We start from the raw sequence: 24,034 nt of genomic DNA on the forward strand, positions 1-24,034 counted from the left end.
AGGGCCCTCGTATTCTTGAGATGAGTGTCTTGTTTTTCAAGGTGGCTCAGTCAGGTCCTTCAGCAAGCATCCTGACAGTACACCTCTCGTCAATACAGGTTAACTGCAGTGCATATTTGATGCAGGCCAGCTTAAAAGGTCCAACGCATTCTAACACATGAAGTAACACATGAAGTAAACACGCAGCTGCATTCTTCACATGATTAGCCCTTTCTTGCTCAAATACAAAGTGCATTTGGCTACACAAGACTGTTAAGAGCTCAGCAGCAAAAACATTTACTTCCAGCTCAGTGATGCAAAAAGCCCAGACCTTGTAAGCAGTACACTCCCATCATATAACTGTATGTTGATAGACTACACAACCGGTCTACCGCATTTAAAGAGCTTTAACTCAAGGATAACTCTTCATTGGACACCAAACATTAGGGTTTTACCCCAGCACACATCTGCATACTGCTAAAAATGCAGGCAAAAATAACACTGGCAACAAATCAAAAATATTGAGCCCCAACATAGCTTTTAAATCTACGTTTTTTCCCCAAATACAAAATTTTCTAAACACTACATTTGCTAAAGCAGTGGAGGGTAGTTATATTTCAGAAAATGTGATAACATAAAAACCGGAATATTAGGTAACAGGGTCCCAACCCCTTCTCTCTAGTAAGATATAAGTATACAGTCTAACAACACAGTCACTATATGATAACGAATATATATGTATTGGTTATAAAAATCTGTTATGCTGGTCAAAAAATATAATTTTCTCAATTGGTGGCTTCTCAGCATTAGCACAATGTCCAGCAACATGCTCTAGAAACTGGCAACATAGCCGCTCAGGCTGGGTGGGCAGTGTGCGTATCAACCGAGTCACCCCAACCTGAGGAAAAGACCAACGCCTTCCAGATAGGAGGAGGCCTCTTCCCCACAGCCTTGATTTTTTTTCTCTCTTTATTTGATAATACTTCTTTCTTCAAATGTCTGCAGTTAACAGTAGCCAATGAGATCCAGTTCATCCAAATGTGCTGCAGCTTTTTCTTTACATAGGTGAGGTTGGAAAGACAATCCCGGCCCCCCTCATCTCCTGGGCGAACTGTCAGCCGAAGATACGGGGCGGGGGCAGTCGCGTGGCCTCTCCCTGCACAGCTAGCAGTCGCTAACTCTCCCTGTCGGCTCGAAAGACAAGAGATGAGGGGCAAACAATGAGCGCACAGCGGTGAGACTCCTCTCATGTTTAAATAATGCGTGTCATGCACTTGCGCAATCCACCCATGACCTCTCGCAAGTCTCCACACACTGCACTTTAAGACGGGCTCATCTGTCAGGCTGCATTGGTACAAGTGATGAATTGGCAGTACCAAGAAGTGGCTCATTCTACCATGTAGCACATGGCAAAGCTGTATAATTCTATTTTTGATTTTGTTACCACCTTATGCCCCTCCTGCTTGGGCCTCTGGCCTGCAGTATGCTCCTAAATAAATAAATGAAACTGCTGTAGCCAGTACTGTTATGACACAAGTGAGCTGGGCTGTACGTATCCGTACCAGCAGTTGGGCTTGCCACCACTATAGCTGGTGGCTCAAAGTGCCCACCAAGTTCACACTGCTACCATCCAGGTGCTTTGCAGTGGATGACATTTCAAAACCGGTTAGCTAATCTGGGGATTTGGTTGGTACAAGTTACCGTATTTTCACACGTATAACTCACCCCTGCACATATACTCCACACCCCACTTTCAGCCTGCCTAAAAAGAAAAAAAGAAATCCTAGCGTATTGCCCGCACATTTGATACAGGAAAGGCTGCACCAAAGCTACTCCTCAAGCAACACATCCCATACTATGTAGACAAAAGCGTATATTTAGCAAGTAGAGTACACTGACTGCAAGGCGAAAGTCACAATTCACTCAGTATCACTGCTCTCACTAGAGCTATCACTTGAGCAGCAGTCCTCACTGTTGTACGCAGGGTCATCCTAGGTTCCATCCATGTTGTTTATGTTCGTTTTTTTTTCGTGTTTTTGTCCTCTTTTTTTCTTCCTTGTCCTTGTATGTTTTGCGCAATCGCTGCCATGGAAGGCTTAGTCAGTGTTACGGCGTGGGAGCTTCACGGCACAACGCGCATTGCCATGAAGCTGCACTAAAGGAAAAACCCCGCGTATTATCGGCACCCCTACTTTGCCACTGATTTTCGGTGCAGGTTATACGCCCGAAAATACGGTAGATAATTGTGCAACCCAATACGTTTATTGCCTACCAGCTCTGCAACCTGCGAGACACAAATGCAACAACAACACCACCTCTCTCGCTCTTCCCCTCACCTCAGGGATCACATAGTTGCCAGCTATGATGAGGGAGTTGAGCAGGTTCTCTCGCCCGTCACTCCTCGGTTCAAAGATGGGAATCTGGAAACAGCGAGGAGACAACACAAGACGAGTCAATGCAAAGCCATGGTAGCACAAAAAAGAAAGAATACAGCCCCACAATGAATGAATTAAAGGAAGCACATCTAGAGCTGTTCCAGTATTGTTTGCCACGCGATCGAGTGAGTACAATAAGGACGTATTTTAGATCGGACTGAATAGAAACACGAAACAATAGCTCGGTCGTACATCCATAACACGCACTAAAGAGATGAGGGCACGGTACAGTATTCTTTTAACGAGCGAGCTACATGGGAGGTTCCATCTGGGTTCAACAGTCGTAAAATTTTAACGAGGGATGAACTACAGGGAATAAACCGGCCACGCTTAATTTTAGGACCCGTACCAGGGATTCAACGTCCTGCTCGTGTGCAAAATCAGCAGCGCACGGTTAGGCTAGTCGTCCCATGTTCCCTGTGCGAAATACGACCGCACTGGCGATGAAGCAGAGCAACAACCTTGTTATCAGTACACCCTGCGGGGCTATCATTACAGCTCTGCTGCGGCGCTCATTTTCTGTCCCTTATCTCGGGAAAAGGAAAGTACGTTACAGACGGAAACCCATAAAATTGCGGGGGAGGCCAGAAATATGCCAGTGCTAATGCAAGGCATTTTTATGCACCCATTCACCTTTTTTATGATCTGCATGATGGTTCGTAATATGTGTAGCCCGACTACCCAGAAGAACTACTACAACCAGACGAACTTTCAAACAGCCATGGGTTGGTTAAGAAGCTATAGATATGGGGAAAAAAATTTCTTTTCCAGAAGACCACACTACAATCTCGAGGGTTTGATAACCTTTGCCCTCTTGTTGCCAAAAAACCAGGCTCTAAAGCATCCCGAGGTTAACAGGAACAAACAACTGCACAATGGCGATACAAATTGAAAGGAAGGGCCCAGCACAAGTCGCCTTTTTCTTGAACATTCACCAAGCTTCTTTAACACACACTGCAAACCACATTGAAAGCTTGCGTACTGGCAACTTTTTAAAACTCTGGCTTTATTTAATGGGTAACAGCTCTATGCTACTGATGATGCCACCCACGTGGTGGCGAAACATCTTGTGCATTGTTTTGTTACCTGCTGAGGAAAGCCAGAGTTTCTAAAAAGTTAGAAAACGATGCCCTCTGGCCTTTAAAGCACACTCTCAAGCTTGCGTACGTACTTCACACACTAACCAAAAGCCAGACCGAAATCTCAGCCCACTGCATTTTTCACACAGACAATGTGCCTGTACATGGAGCGGTCCACATATGGAAGGAGAAGGGGGCTGCTGACTCTTCACAAAGCCGCTCCCACCTCTGCACACACACGCCCCCTTCGTGGCCAGCAGCCAAGTGAGCTCACCTGTGAGCCCGTGATGATGACCGACTTGCCGAGGTTCTCGAGCATGAAGGAGAGGGCAGAGGCCGTGTAGGCCATTGTGTCCGTCCCGTGCAGCACCACAAACCCGTCAAACTGCTCGTAGTATGCCTGCACAAGGACCCCGACGTGCACTGGCAGAGCTCACTCAGAGTAACCGGGCATAAGCTTCGATAACCTAAAGAAGACTAGCTCTGTGTTCGTGCATTCATACCCGCGCCCACAATTTGTGGGAACAACTAAGGACTACTACCACAGTGCACTGATTCACTTCAGTTGGGAAGCAACGATACATTTCTTGACTGTAGTCGGGCACGCTTTTTCTTTTTCTTTTTGTCTCCTTGACAAAGCCGGTTGAAACACTGGCTTGACATGCTTGCAAGCTGACTTACTTCTATTACAACAGCATGGACTGCACTTGCGCTTCCACTTAACCCACGCCTTACTTCTGCGATAACAGCTTCCACTGAAAGTCGAAAGATAACAGCCAGTCGGCGGAGCTTAATGCAATGCAATTCTCAGAGCAATTGTCAACTTTTACCGTAAAATCCCGAGAGATAGCCCACCTAAGATCGAGAGAAAATCAAGTGAAAAAATGACATGGGCTAACTTTCGGTGTGCAGTAAAAAAAAACTTGAGAAATGTATCGCAGCCAAAGAACGAACGCGCGTTTATTAGCACTGTATTAATTCGTCGTCAAAACCGTCGAACGAACAGTCGCTTTCACTGTCAAACAAAAGGTCGACCACCTCCTCACGCACGGGGTTCGACGTGGTTGGCAGGGCAGCAGAAGGAGGGATAGCCGAAGCGAGCCGCTCATGAAGCTCTCCGCCTTCTGGTCCATCCAGGGCTGTTGATATACCGCACCGTTTCAAGCAGCGGGCGGCAACTTCCTCGCTCACGGCCGCTTACGGCCGCCCAAGCTAACCTCGTTTCCGTGGGCGTCATCCCAGGCTGGGATGATGCTATTGGCAGGGGTGGGTTATCTTTCGGTGTTTTTGAAAAAAATGAAAAATCGTGCCAAAAACGGGTGGGTTATCTTTCGGGGGTGGGGCATCTCTCGGGATTTTACGGTAGTTGTTTTTTAACGGACCGTAGGAGCTCATAATGACACCTTTATCGTTCTCCCACATTTTTATAGTTAATCATTAAAATTTAGGCTGGGTAGGCCAAGAGAAAAGAGCAACAGTCTCACTGCCCCTCCAACAGAAATGTGCAACAACCTAAATGACCACTGACCCTTCACCTCTGCTACCAACTGCATTCGTGCAAACACCTGTGACTTGAGCCCAGTTCATTGCTCCCTCCCCTTATACACTTAGATGCACAGGTGCAGTACCTGGGCGAGTTTCCTGACCTCTTTTGCCATCCCTGCAGTCCTTCCACGTTCCACCCGCTGCACTGCCCTTTCTCTTGCGCCCTCTCCCAGTGCAAATGAAGATCCCAGTCACCATCAACCCAGTTGGTGACCACTCTTGAAATAGACCGCATGTGGACTTGCTTGGCTCGTGTTTCCTAGCATGCATCTAGTAATGTACGCTGAAGCTGAAACTTCTGCACAATGCCAAAATTTGTGCTGAAATTCGCACACCACCAAGGATTCTCACTGGCTCCTGTGCAGCCATCACTACCTGCAGCCCCGTTTTTGCCTACTAGCACTGCCTTTGTAAACTGTCTTTCGAAAGTGAACCGGTTAAAATCAATCAAGCAGGAGCTGCACTAACAAGTTCCAGCTGCCAACATTTTCCTGCTCTCTCTCTCTCCCTTTCTCTATCACAGGCACGTTTGTGCCATCAGGACCTGAGTAGTCATTCTGTGCACGCAGCTGCATCTCTGAGTTTATGGCTCCCTTTCTTCAGTGAGAGACGCATTTCATTCAGTGCGGTTATAACCCGCACCACCCGCCTGAGGTCATGCTGGACGTTTTTTACACCAAGCAGAGTGGCTCGACACCCATCAGCACACTGCCAATGTATTCTCATAGGAACCAAGCAGTTTTTTTTTTTGTTCTTACATCTAGAAAGCTTGCTTCTGCTCAATGGTGTGCTGCTAGTTTCTACTATCCACTCACTGAAACATGCGCAACATATTTTATAACTGATGTAAAGTTACTGCGTAAATTTAAAGTTTGACTAAGCGTAAACCACTGCACACCTTGCAGTGCAAACCCATTTTGACTTCAGGAACCACAATGTGGTGAGAGTGGTTCACAGCAACATGAGAATCCCCCACCCCACAACCGTCTAGAAAAGCAACTCTACCGGCATAAGCAGTGTTATGGCAAAAGGCACTGCTGCCTGTTAGGCAAAGAGGAGGATGTGACAGAGGGAGGAGCAGTCAGCATAGAGATGACATTTGAACCCAGCCGGAAATTATTCACATTCCGTGATATGTGATGACGCTCGTCAGGCGACCTGTTCACAAATGTGCGGGATCCAGTTTCCGCAGCACGGCGCGCTGTCACTCGCTGTCTTTGCTTTGATTCCTGTTTTCCCCCGATGTTTACCGGCAGAAAAGTCCAACACAGCCACGAGTAGTCACGCGGCCTGCCACGCACACGTGTCCAATAAACATACCGGTGACTCAGAGCACAGCTGCCTGCTGTACAGGCAGTCGGCTGGGGGCCGTAAAACTTCCCCGGGCCACTACACCGACAGGCACAAAACGAGACCCGAGCCAAAGCCCTCTGTGCTCTTCGTTTTCACTCCAAAGTCACGTAAATGCGCCTCTGCTTCGTGCGTGTTTTATTTATAAAAAAGCCAAAGCTTGAAAACACCAGCCAGCGTTTCCCTGATGATTATTGATGATGATTGCTTTTGATTTCCCCTTTGAAGCGGGGTGATGACATGTCATCTTACCAAAAAGGACTAATATACCCATGTTTTACACTCTTGGTTTAATACTAGCGCTGCTTAGGGCAGGCACTAAAGCTTATTAGGCCCGAAATACTTTCTTTTCCCTGTTACAGGTGGTAACTGTCCTAGGCAATATTCCCCTCTCTGCTTTTCGTCCACCAGCATTCTAATCTTCTTTTCGTCCCCTCGACAGCTTTGAAGTTAACTTCCTCTCTGATACCCTTAAATCCTAGGGCTTCTGGAAGCCCAATCTGGAAGCCCTATTAATCTAGAAAGAGTGCTTCACTGCACAGCATATAGCTTGTGCTGAGAAGCTTACAATTGCAAAGGGCAACTTTTCTGGCTTGTTTGAAATTTGCTGCTCCTGCTCTGTACTTCACAAATGCTCCGTAAAGGTCCCCTTGACAGCTACTTGATTTTGGGGCCTCCTGCTGTACTACCATATCTCTCTCAAAAAATACTAGCACATCTTCAGCTTCTCAACACTGTGAAGCTGTCCATAAAGACCAGCTGTTTGAAGTGCAGTGGAAGTACCACAAAAACTGCAGGGCTGTAAACAAGATATGGCCCAGCTTTTGTCTAGATGTTTCGAAAGGTTCAAAAGAGAAAATGATAGGCCAGAAGCCGGAAGAAAAAAACAAACAGCAAAACTCTACACAATCTAGACGACAAAGAAACCGAGTGGTGGGAAGGGTTTCCAAATGGAGCTACGTACCCGAATGTCAAGAGCAATGCGAACCCAGTCATCCATCGTGGCGTTGGAAGAGTCCAAGAGAGGATCGTACTCGTAGATTGTGTACACTACGCGATTGGGATCTCCCGTACAACTGCACAAGTTGTGGGAAAGGGAGGACTCTGTCAGCTTCAGTACGTTTCAATTACACTGGACCTCCACATTTCTGGGTAGACAAAAAAATGATCCACAAGGTTGGCAAAACAACTCGCTTTTAAATACGCATGCACCTAGGCCTCAACTGCACGTACGAAAATTCCTATTATTGGTACGTGCAAGCGCCGCACAAAAAGGCGCATAAAAACTTTTGCAGTGTTTCAAAAAGCTGCAGGTCTTACCACAGACACATTAGAGCTGCCATGGTTACCTTAACACGTCGGCTGTGCCGCCATACTAACACAGTGAACCTAGCACAGTTAGCTTCATGTGCTGGTGGTTTTAAAGCAACACTATGCTTTTCATTCCCGGTATCTCTTGCCCACAAGTCACTTGACTGAAAGAGCTGTAAGTTAGCGAAGTGGATTCACTTTTTCTGATACCAGCCTGCCAACAATACTGGCTTTGTTATTTTTGCACGAAAGAAAATGCACCACAGAGTGCAGGAAGAACTCCTAATAGTGCAGTGCTTTTCGTGGCATGGGCTGAACTTTAAATAAGTCATGCTCTTCAAAATCCCACCACGTACTTCGTTGTCCAAACTTGGTAAGTCAACACAGGCATTATATAATGCTCCTCCTGAGCAAAGTTAAGAGCTGATGACAGATGAAGGCAACACTTTGAAGTTTTCAATGAGCATAGTATGCTGCCAAAAAGTCGGCACTTGTAGAATTCGTAGACAAAGCACGCCATCGCAACGATCAATACAACTGTCATCTAGTGCAACAATTGGTTCAACATGAGCTGTGCGGACTACAGCAACGTGTGCGTCATTTCCATCTGTTGTCACGCAACTGCATCTAAGTACAAACACGCTATTACGTAGCTGCGTGAGCAAAGGATGAAAAAGATAACAAGATAAGCCCTTTATCAGCAGATAGCAGCAGTGCCAGCCAATTGTGGCATCCGTCCAGCCGTAACGTAAGGTGTTGTCCCAAATTTCTCTTCCTGCTGACGCTAGCAGCATGACAAAAGATTGTGCGACTGGGGTTGCCCGTTTGATAGGGCCGCTTTCAGATAAGAACTGATAGAGGCGGAAGACATATTGTCAACAGCCAAGAATCCTACTCCGCAGTCTTCTTGCCGCTTCTGATAGCTTGAAACAAGAAGTGTCCGTAACCACTGCACACAGTTTACGGGTGGTGTCACCGAGATAAGAACCATAAAGACATGACAGCCCAAAGATAAAAGGCGCAAGAAAAAATGCGGCTCTCTTTCTTTGCATTTCAAACTGCCTCCCAATGTACTCAAAGGGCCCCTTTGCAGATGCTGTGCCTTTGCAAATGTACAGCTGCAGCATAAAAAGGATTAGCACCAGAGGCAAATGACCAGAAAGGCAAAACCACATTGCACCGTGCTGCTGTTTTCACCTCAACCGACTCTGAGTGCGCTTGGCATATTCCATGTCGTCAGCACAAGTACGGCTTGTAGAAAGCTAACCGTTTATTGAAGCTGCAATGTATTGAACGCAACTCTAAACTTAAAACGATGTTGCGCCCATTAAAATGTGCTTTTTTTGTTGGTGAACGCTGTAAGAATTGATACCGTTATCACAATGTGTGCTTTAAAAGCTGCGATCTGCAACCTTGTCCCTTCCCCCCCCACACACACTGCAAACACAGAACATGCCAGGCACTCGAATCCTCGGTCACTTGTGCTATTCTTTTTCCCTCACAGCCGTGCACTTTGACGGAGAGTAGCGCAATCAGCACTACACCAGGGTACTGTAAAGACAGTGTATCTTGCACACATCCTTATCTTGCACTTAAAGGAGACTCTGCATGTGGTCAGGCGACTCGTTACACACAATCTTGCAAGATTATGAGGGTGGCATTAAAAAAGAGCTTGTTCTAATCTCCTGTTGCTTGCTGACTGCAGGAGCAAAAAAGGGAAGTTTTAGCTTGTTGATTATTTAATAGATGTACTCAAGGGTACCCTAGTTATTGTAATAAGATTGTAAAGTCTTAAATTGAATTCTATTATTTTCTAATATGCATGGGAAAAATAGCCTGGCTGTTTTTTTAACAGACAAGACACACAATGAAATATAAGGCTCACGAACAGGACAATGGCCACTTTTCAAATGATTCAGCCATACCCTTTCTGAGATTTGTTTTAAATAGAAACAGATTGGGCTCTTTGTAAAATAAACTTACAGCCAGGGGCGTAGTCACGGGGGGGTGTTTTGGTGCCTGAACACACCCCCCTGAAATTTTCTGAGTGCTGCATCCCCACTCCTTTAGGGCCTTTCTTTTTCGCCCATTCTATTTGCACACTGCATCAATGTGCGAGCAATCTTTTTTTGTGAGAAAATAAATATTTATTACAAATCAAGCCCTCAGAGTCCCGTGTGCACTCGTATTTTTGTGTAGATGTAGAGTGAACGAAATAACTAACCCTTCGACTTTACTGAAGCAGAAAAATGACTTAAATATATTTTGAGCACAGGCTCTGTTCTTATCTTTTCACAAAATGCGCATAACAACCCTCGAAAACTATTTCTGGCTACGCCACTGCTTATAGCTTATTGTTTTGTGTACGTGGTTTTAGAACAAACTCTGAACACAGGCAACTTCTAATACTTCAGCAGGTGCGTGAACCATATTCACATGAGCCCACGTCAGCTTTCTCTCTTTACAAAAAATTTAAAAGGGGGAAAAGGTACAGAAAAAAGCTAATTCTATTATAGGTCAACCCCATTTCTTGAAAGGCCCAAAAATGAAAGAGGAAGGTGGTTAACTTCAATATCATTTCATTTTATTTTCCTTGATGTGAGGGCTGTGAGGGCTATTACATAAGGGGTGGGTAAAACAGAAACCATCTTTTGTCCTACGGTGAAAGGTGATTAGTGATGCTGTCTGTGAAGGTCGGGAAGTAATGATTGATTGATTGATTGATTGTGGGGTTTAACGCGCCGACGCAAGGCAGGCGATGAGGTGCGCCGTAGTGGAGGGCTCCGGATTAATTTTGACCACCTGGGGATCTTTAACGTGCGCCGAAATCTCGTACACGCGGGCCTTTTCGCTTTTCGCCTCGGGAAGTAATGGCACGAATGTCACCTGAAAGGCCGCTGCAGCCTACAACTGTGCGAGGAAAGAATGGTGTAAAAAAGGTAATGGTACGCGTGCATGGGCACTAGACTTGAAGGGGACGACCAGTGAGTTGAGAAATGTGTTAAGGAAACAGTGCACGGTGCATTGGGCTGTGGAAAAACTTACGAAATAAAGAAAGACTGGCGATACGGTGGCGAAATGAGAGGAGGGGTAGACAGATTCTGCTTTCAGTAATGAAACGCTCACGCCATAAGAATACGAACTATGCATGAACCTAGTGGCACAGTTTTGGAGTGACTCAAGGGCATCTTGAAGATAGGAAATGTTGCGGGTTCCAGATTGGCAAAGCATACTCGAGTTTCGTTCTTGCACAGCATTCATCATTATCAAGCCTATCTACGCCCACTGCCCACAGATCTCCAATTATCCCGGTCCTGTGCTAACTGCGACCAATTTATTCCTGCAAACTTCTTCATCTCATCTGCCCATCTCACTTACTGCCGCCCCCTGCCACGCTTGCCTTCTCTAGGGATCCACTCTGTTGCCCTTAATGACCAACGGTTATCTTGCCTTCGCATTACGTGCCCTGCCCACGTTAATTTCTTCTTCTTAATTTCTACTAATATGTCCTTAACACGCGTTTGTTCCCTGCCCCACTCCGCTCTCTTCTTGCCCTTTAATGTTACACCTATCATCTTCCATTCCATTGCTCGCTGAGTCGTCCTCAATTTAAGTTGAACCCTCTTAGTGAGCCTCCAAGTTTCTGCCCCGTAGGTGAGTACCGGTAAGATGCAGCTGTCATACACTTTCTTCTTCAGGGACAATGGTAGGCTGCCATTCATTATCTGAGAATTCCTGCCGAATGCACTCCACCCCATTCTTATCCTTCTAATTATCTTTGCCTCATGGTTGGGATCCGGGGTCACAACTTGGCCTAAAAAGGTATGTTCGCTTACCACTTCCACTGCCTCGCCACCTATCTCAAACTGCTGTGCTCTCTCGAGGTTATTGAGCATTACTTTAGTTTTCTGCATATTAATTATTTCTTGCACGGCATTAGTACGCTAATAATTTTCCAGGTTTAGGTGCATTACGAAGATGATGTCGCAACAATCCTACCGTTATATTTGCCAAGGATATAAAATTAGTGACATGCGAATCCCAAGAAGGATTGCTACAGAATGTGACTCTTAGATATTTGAATGATCTACCGTAACTGTTTGAATAATGTTACTGATAGTATAAGAAAAAACAAGGATAATTAACGCTTTGCATAAGGATAAGGCAAGTGAGGGTTAAGTTCCATTAGCCAATCATCACACCATTGTTTTACATGATTAAGGTGAAAAGTTAATGGATCAGAAGTGTTAGCAACAGCACGGTAATTAACACAGCCATCGGCAAACATGCGCATTTTGGATTGGTAGATCATTATAAATACAAGAAATAAAAGCGGGCCGAGGACTAACTCCTCTAGAATGCCTGCGTGTTGCCAGTAGAGCAGTCGAGGCAGCATTGTTAGCAAAAACAGCCTGAGAGCAGTACTTTTATTAAAAATTCACGGATCCAATTTACGATGTCGGGGCATAGATCTAACAAGGAAAGTTTGAACAGAAGGCGTTTATGGGTACTTCATCGTGCAGAAGCTGTTTGACAGTTCTCTCACATAAACTGCACTTTTACTGGAGCATGCACAAGCTTCCTGCTAAACAAGATCTGCATGCCAGAATTTGCGTGCATTTAAGGTAAATGGCGCTTTTCTTGCAAAAACACTAGATCTTGCATGAGATCGACGGTACCAATACACGATCCCTTTTCTCGTCGCTTGATTTTTTTTTTTCTCTTGTAAAATTCGAAAGAAGTGGCGCGCGACTTACGGCAGCACCAGGGGCGGTTTATTGGGGTCCGTGAAGTGGGAGATCGAGTACTCGGCGTCGTGCAGCTGCGGAAACGTGCGCAGCCTTTTCTCCATCACCTGGGGCATGGGACGCAGCACTGCGGGAAAAGATGAAGGAAGGATTTGAAAAAACGCGGTAAAAACGCGCGAACTTTACGAGCGGCGCGCGACAGCGCGCACGGATCGTAGCATCTGCCGCGCTCTCGATAAGATGACCAGATTTCAAGACTCCGAGGAAAGTACCGGTCGCCCAAGTGAATCCTGAGCGCGATTTTGAGGCGCACACGCGCGAATGCGTTGCTCGACCCAGCAACCGAGAAAAGGCGCTGGTGATCGTATTGATCGCTCCGGGCCCGTCGGCGTAGAACCGACACGTACTCATCGCATACATATGCGAGCAGGCAGTACGCGTACATTACTGCAGCTCCGTAGACGCGTACGCGCACATGCGTGTACGTACCGCCGTCGCAGTCGCGTACCATGCCGATGGTACCGCCGCTGTAGAGCACCAGCACCCTGGTCTCGTTGGAGTGCAGCTGCGGCTCTTGGGTTGTCAGGCAGTCGCTGGTCTTTCGCAACACCTTCGGCGCGTACGACGTGTCCAGGCGGTCTCGAGACGAGGGTCGGCCTGGTCGGACCGCGGCCAGCGGAGGACTGGCTTCGCCGCTCACACCGTTCACGGGTTCGAGCGTTGGGCTCGACGATCGGGACCGAGACCCGTTGACGGAGTTGGTGCACTCGACGGAGAGCGACGGTATCTGCTCCGACATCTTCCCGAAGACTGCGGTCGTCGAGTTCGGTGCGCGTTGCGACAGGCGTGCCGCTTCGTTCGACAGGCGATCCACTTTCGCTTTCGCGCTGTCGCTCCGCGAGCACGTCAGCGGCAACGGCGGGATGAGGTGAATGATCCCGCCATCCCGCACATCAGCAGGCAAGAAGGCCGCACAACGGCCCTGCGAGGAGAGCAGGGCAACGAATCAGCAGCGAGCCAATCGCGTGGCCGCGTGGATATTACGTCACTGGCATTCTTGACGTAGATCGGGTTCCCCTTCTGTTATTTCGCTGTCTTCCATTTTTGTGTGCAAAGGCGCGCTTTTCAAAGTGTTTTCGATGAGATAGCATTCTTGAGCTACACCAGCAATATTTTTGCTCATTACCTGCAACACCGTTTCCCTGCGGTAGCGCAGAATAGGGAGGATTATGATAAGTCCTCAACTTGGCTTTCAAATTGAGTTGGGGAAATGCAAGAAGGCGCGGAGGGTGGGTGATGCAAGTTTTCAACTGAACACAAGTTTGCGCGTCCGCAACGTTATCGCGGAGATCCATTTGGTTCAGTCTATTCTTTCCTTCGGTAACAGTTCCAAAAACGTGGGTGCAGCAGGCTTCCTGTTGATAATCCTCAAAACGTACGCTTTCAAAACTAGTTGCATATTATTGCATAACTGCAATGTGCACCATAAGGACTTTTTTCCCGCTCAAAAAAAGATCCGCCGATCGCCTAAGGCTAATGGCTGCGTTAAAGCGGCCGCGTAAGCTTGATGCACCCAGGTAGGGATTTGATGAGGCGGAATTTACAGTGAAAAAAATTTAGGACGCTCGCACTAACGCGCAAGACTTGAAGGCAGCGAGGCTGTAGGCAACCTTCACGACCATCACGGAGATGGAGGGATCCAGAATGGTTTTAGGAAGGGCCGGCGCATCGAGGACAACCTCTTTGTGGTGACGAGGAGAAACGCCAGCTCCTCGCCGCGTTCCTCGACATCTCTAAGGCCTACGATACCGTGGACAGAGGCATCCTTGGCCAGCAGCTGAAGACGCTGGGTCTGGACGAGGAAGACGTGGACCTAGAGAAGGGGCTGCTGGGGGACCTCTCAGTGAGGGTAGAGTGGGAGGGGCACATTACGGACCCCATTCCCAACGAGAAGGGGCTACGCCAGGGATGCCCGCTCTCACCCCTACTCTTCATGCTCTACATAGCGGGCATGGAGCGGCAGCTGCAGGTCTCTGGCGTGGGCTTTGACGTCTCCTTCCAGCGTGGAGGGGAAGCGGTGCTGAGGCGAATCCCGGGGGTCATCTATGCCGACGACGTTGTGGTGCTCGCAGATTCTGCCGAAAACCTGCAAGCTCTGCTGGACATCTGTGGGCAGGAGGCAGCGACACTGGGACTGCGTTTTAATCAGAGGAAAAGTGCGGTGCTTGCGTGGGGGGAGTGTGACAGGGGGGCGGTGTGGACGCTGCAAGGAGGCGAACTCCGGGTGCAAGAATGCACCAAATACTTAGGGGTCACCCTGACGGCGTCTCCCGGTTACCTGGACTGCCACGAGAAGGACCTACGCATGCGAGCAGCTAGGAGCCGAGGAATGATGATCAGGCAGGCCCTCTGGTCCTTCAACCGTTTCGAGGTGTTGAGGGGCCTTTGGAAGATGGTCGTGGTAGCGGGCCTCACGTATGGTAACGCGGTCTTGTGTCTATCTACAGGGACAAGGGAGGCACTAGAACGGCGCCAGCGAGAGGCTGGAAGAATGGCGCCGGGCGCGCAGAAGGGGGTCGCCATAGAAGGCATTCAGGGAGAGCTGGGGTGGTCCTCGTTTGAGGCCAGAGAGGCCATTGCCAAGCTCTCCTATGAGGAGCGCGCCTTCCAGTTACCGGAGGACAGCGTCGTGCGATGGGTCCTTGACTACAGTGTGTACAGGGAACGTCACACGCGCTGGTCGAAGAGGACTCGGAAGCTGAGGTCGCTTTACGGGCTCGCAGCACCGTGCCTCGAGGGTGGTCAGCCAGCCATGACTCCCAACACCCTCAGGAAACTGGCGAACCAGAGGGAGGAAGCGAACTGGCGTGAGGGAGCGGGAAAGGAGGTCACCCTGGCGATGTACTGCCGAGAGAAAAGGTCGATACGCAAGGCGACTTGCTACGATAATTCTCGCGGCAGCGACCTGCTGGCGGAGGCGCGGCTGGGAGCCCTGCGCACCAGGGTCTGGCGGAAGAGGACGGGTGGTACACTGCCTACGCAATGCGTGGCGTGCGGTGTGGTGGAGGAGACGGTTAAGCACATCCTCCTAGACTGCACTGCAATTAAACCAGCACCGTCGGCCGCTACGCTGGAGGAGGCGCTCGGCTTCAGGACACAAAGCCCGCACGGAGCCGCGGATGGTGAAGCAGACGACGGCCCCACCGGCCCGCCCTTGAGCCTGGCGAGCGGGGCGACATCGCGTGAGGAGATGGCGAACGCTGCAGCGGGAGCCACGGCCCACGCTCCCACCAGGGGGCAACGCCCATGGAGGCAACGCCATCCAAGCGTCCAAGCATGGTCCAAGGTCCAAGCGGCGCCTGGAGGACTGTGGTCCCGTCTTCCTCTGTGTCCACATCCACATCCACATTATGATGATGATGGCCCATAAAAACGGCGCACACCCACTCAGGGGGATATACCAAATTAAGAGTCTATTTTATGAAAAATAATCAGATAAGGCAACAGTAGAGCTGAAGAAAGGATTTAGTATGTACATTCAAGAGAGAAAGGGAAAAAAGAGAGAGGAACGAGAAAGCAAAATAAAAGTCAGCCTGATCAGAATAATTTTAGCACGGCAGACGAGCCGCCTCCAAAATGAATAAATGGGTGGCTTGGTGCCCCCAAAAGACAAAAGCACTGCAGGGGAGTCTCCAGCGACCTTCTTCGATGATTAGCAAAATCGGCAGCAAAAAAAGGAAGAAATGTTCATCAGATTCAATTTCGTGGCAAAAGTGGCCCAAGGGAGAGGTCAGATCCGCCCGAAATAGGCATAAATTAAGTGGGGTGATACTACAGCGAAAAGAGGTTATTGATACTTTGCACAAGCGAGTTTGACGGAGACTTCTTTTCCAGCGGAACCTGAGGTGTTCAGCAGCCCGTGATCAGAGGCCTCTTGGGCCAACAGAGCTAGTTAGTTGCGCTAACGTGCCAGCAACACGCAAGCAAACGGGGGAAGAATTTCTAGAATCGGCAAAGCCAAAGCTGTTTTAGCTACGACGCCTCCAAACTGCGTCGGTGCTCACACCGGCGCTCCTCCATCACATGTACCCCGACGATTATACCAGCGCACAGTGCGACATTTGCAAACAAGGTACGGCCAATCGCTGGCACATCCTATGGGACTGTGCAGCCATACAAGACGGCGTCAGCTTCACAGAATACCCCGCAGATCTCCAATTCGCCATCGCCTCAACCAACAAGTCGGATCAAGAATGGGCCATCCAGCAGGTTCTCAAGGCGCTCGAAAGGCACGGACTCCGCAAAGGGGTCCCTGTCGAGTAGGGCTGCCCAAGAGGATGCAACGCACGGCCACGTTGAGGTCGGCCCGTCAACCGGGCTTTACCTACTGCAGTATTTACCCAATAAAGACCTTTCCATCCATCCATCCAAGCTGTTTTAGCTAAAATATCAGCGGTTTCATTGAGGGCTAACGCACAGCTGCCAAGCAGCCAAACAAGCCTAATCGTCCGCATATAAGTGGGGATGCAGGAATCATGGGACTTACAGTTTCCGAGGAAACAGCCATGCACATGGAAAGGGAATCCGTAAGTAACATCCCTAGAGGTTGCGCTGAATCAAGTTTCAGGAGGGCAAGAATAGCGAGAAATTCTGCATAAAAAATGGAAATATAATTTGATAGTCGCAATGAAAAAGACCATTCCAATGCCGGAGAGAAGATACCCACACCAACCTCCTCATCTTCCCGCGAGGTGTCGGTTGCAACAACATTCGATAAGTACTCAGACTGGTGAGCCAGGAGAATCTTATTGTGTTAGCCGGGAGAAGCACCATTTTTTGGAACAATATTATATAAGGAAATCTCTCTCTACTATATACTGGGGATGGAAACTGCAAGACGGGAACTGAAACGAGAATAGTGTTTAATGGATTAAGTAAAGAACTGGCAAAAATGACCTGTGGGCACCGGAAATGAGGCCAATTCACCCTTTGAGGGTCACGGCCGTACATGTACGGCATCGGCAAACACTTTCAAAATGGTCAATGACGTATGTGTACGGCATTGCTTGTATTTTTAAAAAGCGCGCCTTTTTCCCAACTTCTCTTGCTTGGCATGTGCTGCCACACTTCGGAAATACGTCAAATTTTTTTCTTGCGTCGATGGCTCTTTTTTTTTATTTATTTACCGCAGCGGCTGGGTAGCGCCCACCGGGCGCCTCTCGCTTGCGCCTGCCACAGACCAAGGTCGCCTGCGAAACTGATGAGGCTCTTTTCTCTTTTTTTTATTTTATGAGCAGTGCGCCGTCCATGGAGGAAAGAAAAGCTTAGGAGAGGCCCTGACGTCACACCCAGCGCAGCCGGAAACGCCATTTCTGTAAGTCGAATGGCGGACCATTGGCCCTCCATGCCATTGGCGGACTCTTTTTGCCTCTCTCTCTCTCGGTGCACCTTCTCCGCCTCCTCCGTCCTGTATCGCCTCTCTTGTCGTCTGCATCTGCCAGCGCCGAGCCGGCGGAAATCAGCTGATAGGCAGGTAGAAGGCCGTTTTGCAGCGTGTGACCGTGAACCTAAACGCGCGGTTACACTGTTACACGTCTTCAGTGTGGCCGCAGCAGGTTTGCGAAGCGGCTCGCTCTAACAATGCCGCAATGCTCGGTGCCAGGCTGCAAGTCGCGATCGGTACCCAAGGAATTGGGCGTCACTTTCCACCGGTTAGTGCATCATTCCGCTGACAAGTATTACTGTACATTGGTGTGCATTCATCCTTTGTTTGCAATCGCCGCCGTTTATAGGTGCCCAAGCGATGGAGAACGCCGCAAACAGTGGGCGAACGCCATGCGGCTACCGGACTGGAAAGTGCCCAAGTTTGCGTTGCAGTTTCACTGGCAATCCCAGAGATGACTAGTCAATTAAACGGCCGTTCTATATATATAGGTAAGCAGTACTTCATGCAGATTTCACGCTAAAAAATTGTGGAATGTTTTTACCGTTGTTCGCGTGCCTTCGATAGATTTTTTTGCGAAGGAGGAGGAGGAGGAGCAGGAGGAGGAGGCAAAACATTTTATTGAGTAAAAAAAAATGAGAGGGTGGGTGGCGTCAATAAACTTTTTTTCGCCAAGTTTCAACTTGTCTCTGTGACAATAAATTCAAGGTGATATCAGTTGAAAACGTTCATACACTAACCTCGCAGTATGAAGCGTTGAAAATCGAAATCCAGAGCGAGACCACAAAAAGATCCAGATTCCAGATCCAGCACTCTTCCAGTCAACAGACGGACACCTACTAAGGTAATAGGACGATGGAATTATATCAACTGGGAATCTACCTTGTAACAGTTGCAAAAGCACTGCCGCGCATTGCCGGCCTAGCAAACTATATATTGCGGCGGCGATAACCAAAAAATTGAGTTGCGAATCGTTCGGTTGCAAGTCGCCTACGTACTGCACACGTGTATCACTTCCCGAAAATCTACCAGACGGGTGTCCGCGCGTACGACGGGACGGCGCGTTCACGATATCTGCACTTCAATAGGCGCGTCGTGATCGCGACCGGAGCAATAGCTTGACGCGGTACAAGGTGCACTTGCAAGTAGAAATTAAATGACATATTCCCATCGGCGCAGCTGTCGCAACTCGCAGCATCCTTTTCGAGTTCCGCAAGACCACAGCGCAGCAAAGCGAAGCAGCAATCTTCGCAATCGGACGACAAGGCAGGCGCTGCCTTTCCTCCATGACTGGCGAACGGCGGGCGGGCTGTTGCTAGGACGCCGTTGCTAACGCTACTTACAATGGCCGCCGAAAACACGTGACTTCCTCCACACTTTTGCCAATGCGCGGGGATAGCTGGGGGCCTCTCCTAAGCTTTTTTTTCCTCCATGGCGCCGTCTATCGCTCCCGCATCCGGCCGCGCGCGCCCGCACGCGCCCAGCGGCTGGTTTCGGTATCGTCCTCCGTGCGCTTCCCGCTTTTTGCAACCGCAAAACTGATGTCTATCTGATTTTGATTCACTCAAAAGGTGCCGGCTTGTTACTCTCGTTTTAAATGCAGAGCATTTCAGTAACTCACGATGTCACCCGCGTTGGCGTTGTAGTCCGCACGCTCACTGCGCATGCGCGTCGAGGCGAAAGCGAACACTCTCTCGCGAGGGGCATTGGATTGGATTCGAACACTCTCTCGCGAGGGGCATTGGATTGGATTGGATTGGCTTGAATTAGATTGTCTTGGCTTGGATTGGATTGGATTAAAGTGGATTGTGTTGGATTGTGTTGCGTCATAGCCGCGGCACGTTGCGTCATAACCGCGGCAGACGCGCTTGGGCCGGCGCATGTGCAGTACTCTCTCTTCCGCGGTTTCCTCTCCTTCGGGCGCGCTGCGCATATAACCGGTGTGCCGTTCTCCGGCCAAGCAACATCCGCGGTTGGCTCAAACACCTAGAGTCCACGCCGCTTTACAAGTACGCCAACGTCGTCGACTGGGACCGGCTTACGCAGTCCCCTCAACGTATATAAGCGGCGGAGCGCGCGTTCGGAATTCAGTCAAGGGCGTCTTTGCTTGGCTTTCGCTTGACGTGACGCTTTGCTTGACTCGAGTAGATGCGACGCATTTACTCGAGTTCCCCCCGTGGGAAGATGCGGGCGGCTTTTTTATTTAAAATTTTTCTTGTGTTACTTATAAATAAACCACATGTATGTACAACACAAACGATTTTTTTGTCACTTTATGGGCACCCTAAAAAAATTACGATATTTTTTTCTCGAAGTAGATTCACCCGAATAATTTAAATCAGCAATAAAAAAATCGACCCTGCGGGGTCGCACTTGGTGAAAATATTCAACCCTCAAGGGTTAATAGGAACTGAAAAACGACATTGTGTGTTGGATAAAAACAGCCCGTGGTCTGGCCAGTGGGACTAAAGGAACTTTGCAAATGCATTGTTTGTTAGGTATTTAAACCTGGAATTCAGCATTGGAACTCCTGCTTCTAAATACAACACCCAAATTGGGACATAAGCTGGCAGGCCTAATCAGCAGTGCAATGCTTGGTTTAAGTGGCTATAGTGGGTGGTGGCCCTGGCCCATGCAGTGGCGCATACCCACTCAGGGGGATTGGCCAAGAAGATCCACGATTGCAGCCGATTTGTTTCTCCTTTGCATCGCTGCCACAGCGACCATTACTCCTACATTAATTGCAAGTTGCTGTAAGCGTAACAGACCTGTCTTTCTCGTTCCGAACAAGTGTCGCCACGATTACGGCGAACGCTGGAGTATTTTTTTTTGGCCAATCTCCTTAAGTTGGTGCACTTCGCTCGACAAGCGTGTGCCGGGGTCGCTGGGCGGTCGCCACGAGGCACGCACACACGAGCAGTGCTCAGCATTTTCTTGTTTTTTTTTTAACTGCCCGGGCGGTCGCTGCAATCTTAACCTTCCCAAGTGGGTACGCTTGGCTTGACAATTAAACGTGCGCCGGGGTCGCTGGGCGGTCGCCACAATTAAGGCACGCACACACGAGCGCTAGGCATTCTCTTGTTTTTGTTTAACTGCCGGGCCATCCCACGCGCTCACGTGCGCGTGCTCGGCAGCTCCTCGGTATTTTTAACTGCTGACACTTTTTCTTTTTTTCCCAGGAAAAACTGCGATTTGCTAAACAGCTTCGCTGTTACAACGAAATAACGGGTCTTGAGGGGAAAAAAATCGCACTGACATACGTGGCTCAGAGCCTCACCGTTTGCTCCAAAACCCGCGACCTCGCTACTGAAGCCAAACCCCAGAGTGCTTTTAGCAGCTTCCCAAATAAGAACCCCAGAGAAAACGGCAGCTGGCCCCAGCTGTTTGTGGCCAAATTTCCAGCTGGGTGCCGCCGATCTCAAAGCGAAGGAGCAACGATGGCACTGGGTGCATACAGGAGGTGCCGAAATTGTACCTAAATCTGGCAACAAAATGCCGGTGTTCTGTAACCCTAGTTAAAAAGCTGTCCACATCCCATATCGCACTCCTTTTCACCACCATTCATCACCTTCCTCCTATGCGCGTTAACCCCTTCCCACACGTGGGTCAATCAACAGCGAGTTCTCCCCCTCCCCACCCTGCTGGCCTCCCTTCTTTCCAGGCGCCACAAAATGCTGAGCAGCTTGCCTAAGGTTGTTTTCAGTTAAAATAGAGACGGTCGCGCACCATTTGCGGGGGTCCACTAATGAAGAGCTCCCCATCCCCACTCTAAGGAGAGAAAAAGTTCCCCTATGCCCAGTCGCCAAGACGACAGAAAAAGGGCTGTCTTGTACCGCCCACAGAAACTTACAGCTGGTGTCCCATTGATGTAAGCTTAATAATTCTAATGGCGCACGATGTTCAAAACAGCAGAGAGCAAACCCTTTCCTATGAAGCTGGGGACTGCTGGAAGCATTCCACAAGGTTTCAGTAGGAATGGACGACGATGTCATGTTCGACACCTTTCCTGGAGCAAGCATGCACCCTTGGGCTTCTCCGATTCGCCAGTACAGGTCAGACAGTAGGCAAGCCAAGAAACCTTGTTGAACTGACAACTACGCATGTGGGAAACGAGTACCTTGGACATTGTACGTCGAGTCCAAGACTCCTTATCAAATCCAATTGGCCGATGTGTAACCTCACGATAACCCCCAGATACTGCAAGATGGGACAGCCGAGTGCAACTCCACCCAAGTGAGCCAACCCATTTCAGCAGTCCTTTTATATAGGAGTTATATGTTTGTTAACAGTTGCCCAGTCACCCTCAAGCCTCCATATCTTTGGCCAGACGACCCTTCCCACGTTTAAATTTTCCCTAAGAACAGCAGTGGTCAACTCTGCTCAGTGCCCCAGAGAATAGGGGAGAGATGAACACGAGAGGGAGGAACTGGGAGAGAGAGAGAGAGAGAGAGAGAGAGATAGAGAGAGAGAGAGAGAGAGAGAGAGAGAGAGAGAGAGAGAGAGAGAGAGAGAGAGAGAGAGAGAGAGAGAGAGAGAGAGAGAGAGAGAGAGAGAGAGAGAGAGAGAGAGAGAGAGAGAGCACAACAAGGAACAGCCACACTTTTTCGGTGCCTTCAGTACGTTTATTTGGCGAGATGGAAAGACTGTGCTGTAGTTGAAATGCGACTACACGAGGACGTGGAGGAGACGGCTAGAAGGAAAATGCCAGTTACAAATACAGTATATGAGCTGCACATGATGTAGCAGCAAAAAAAAAGAATGCACGCACAAGAACTTCCCGCTTCAATGCCGCACAAATGCAGACGCACTGCTAGAGAAAGCTTCGCGTCCCCCTACTCGTTGCACAGCTAATGCTAAATCTATACAGTCCGACAGCCTTGCTCGGGCTGTGAAGGTTTCATTCGTGTGTAGTCGTCTACGCCCGAGTGATGAACAGGGCTAGCAAGCTTCAGCCTCCTACCGGCATCCTGGTGCATGGAGTTACACTCATCTATCAGAAAACAGTACTTTCTGGGCATCATTATAGTTTTTCTGTCTTTTAGCACTTTGGACAAATCCAACACAGCAAAGACAAACTTCATGGGGCCCTCAAGGAAAGAAAGAGCAGACAGAGTGAAATTAAGCTAGCTTTGTGTGAGATTTTATGCACATCTCAGAAAATCTGAGATGCTCATGACTCAAGATGATCTTATTTGATAGCTCCGCCACATTGAGGAATTCAATATAACGCTACTACGTATATAGTTACTGCTATCAGCATGAGTGTAACTGTCCGCGTATGAAAGCTTCTGCTGCTCATAGAAGTTAGAAAAGAGCCCCCTTTGAGCCACACGCTTATAAAACAGTCAAAATGTTGACAGAAAATGGAGATTCCAAATAGAAGGGGTTCGAGGTGATGCGGGAGGGCTCTCCAAAGTGGAACAAAGTGTTTTGCTAGAGTTTCCTTAAATGAAGCACATTGGCACTTGGTCCAGAACTGCTTTGAAATCGGAACTACAGGTCCAGCAATGATAAAGATTTCCCTCTTTTGATAGCCAGTGGATGTCTTTAGTCACTCTGCTCAAGGCAAAGGGATCAGCCTACAAGCCTTGTTCAACCTCCTGCTCTTTCACCAACTATTCTCCTTGCATTTCTAAACACATACTAAAAAACACAGTCTAATGGCCCTTGGATACGCTTGCCTCAAGATGACAACTGCAGAACACCATTATTGTTTAAAGCAATACACACTCAAAGGCAACGAGTGCAGCAAGGGGCAAAAATAAGCCATAAACTCAGTAGCTGCCCGCTTACAAATTTGCCACTGTAATTATCACTTGTACAGTCATACGTAGGAGTTTCTAACGTGGTAAACACAGTTACATAATAGCTCCTTCTAAGAAAAAGAGGTTCACACAAGTTTGCACAAAAATAGTGTGAGCTTCATAGCTTTTAAATGCACTGTTACAAAGGGGTAAGGGCAATAGTGTGAATAAATTGCACACGTAACAAAGCAAAAAATGAGAACCTGCAGGTGTTTCAACAAGGAACTCCACAGTTCGGTGACTAGTACATTATTGTTCGGCCCCCAGGCTGCCGACAAAATCCAAAAAGTGGAAATTCAGCCACATTGCAATAGCAAAATGAAGCAAGATACACGTGTAT

At 48.6% G+C, this 24,034-nt stretch overlaps 1 protein-coding gene across 2 annotated transcripts in view; it reads right to left on the minus strand.

Moving 5' to 3' along the window:
* Nucleotides 1-24,034, minus strand: part of LOC144149861 (L-asparaginase) — a 55,384-nt gene that overhangs the window by 22,172 nt on the left and 9,178 nt on the right. For both annotated transcript variants that reach the window (XM_077681573.1, XM_077681571.1), the window contains exons 4-8: nucleotides 12,937-13,429; nucleotides 12,457-12,574; nucleotides 7,353-7,464; nucleotides 3,768-3,893; nucleotides 2,316-2,399 (exon numbers count right to left, since the gene is read on the minus strand). In XM_077681573.1, coding sequence (XP_077537699.1) covers nucleotides 2,316-2,399; nucleotides 3,768-3,893; nucleotides 7,353-7,464; nucleotides 12,457-12,574; nucleotides 12,937-13,429 — 933 coding nt within the window. The remainder of the gene's footprint in view (nucleotides 1-2,315; nucleotides 2,400-3,767; nucleotides 3,894-7,352; nucleotides 7,465-12,456; nucleotides 12,575-12,936; nucleotides 13,430-24,034) is intronic.

The sequence above is a fragment of the Haemaphysalis longicornis genome, unplaced genomic scaffold (assembly GCF_048455015.1).
Source record: "Haemaphysalis longicornis isolate Haplotype H1 unplaced genomic scaffold, Haemaphysalis longicornis Haplotype H1 scaffold_8, whole genome shotgun sequence".
In the NCBI taxonomy this organism is placed as follows: domain Eukaryota; kingdom Metazoa; phylum Arthropoda; class Arachnida; order Ixodida; family Ixodidae; genus Haemaphysalis; species Haemaphysalis longicornis.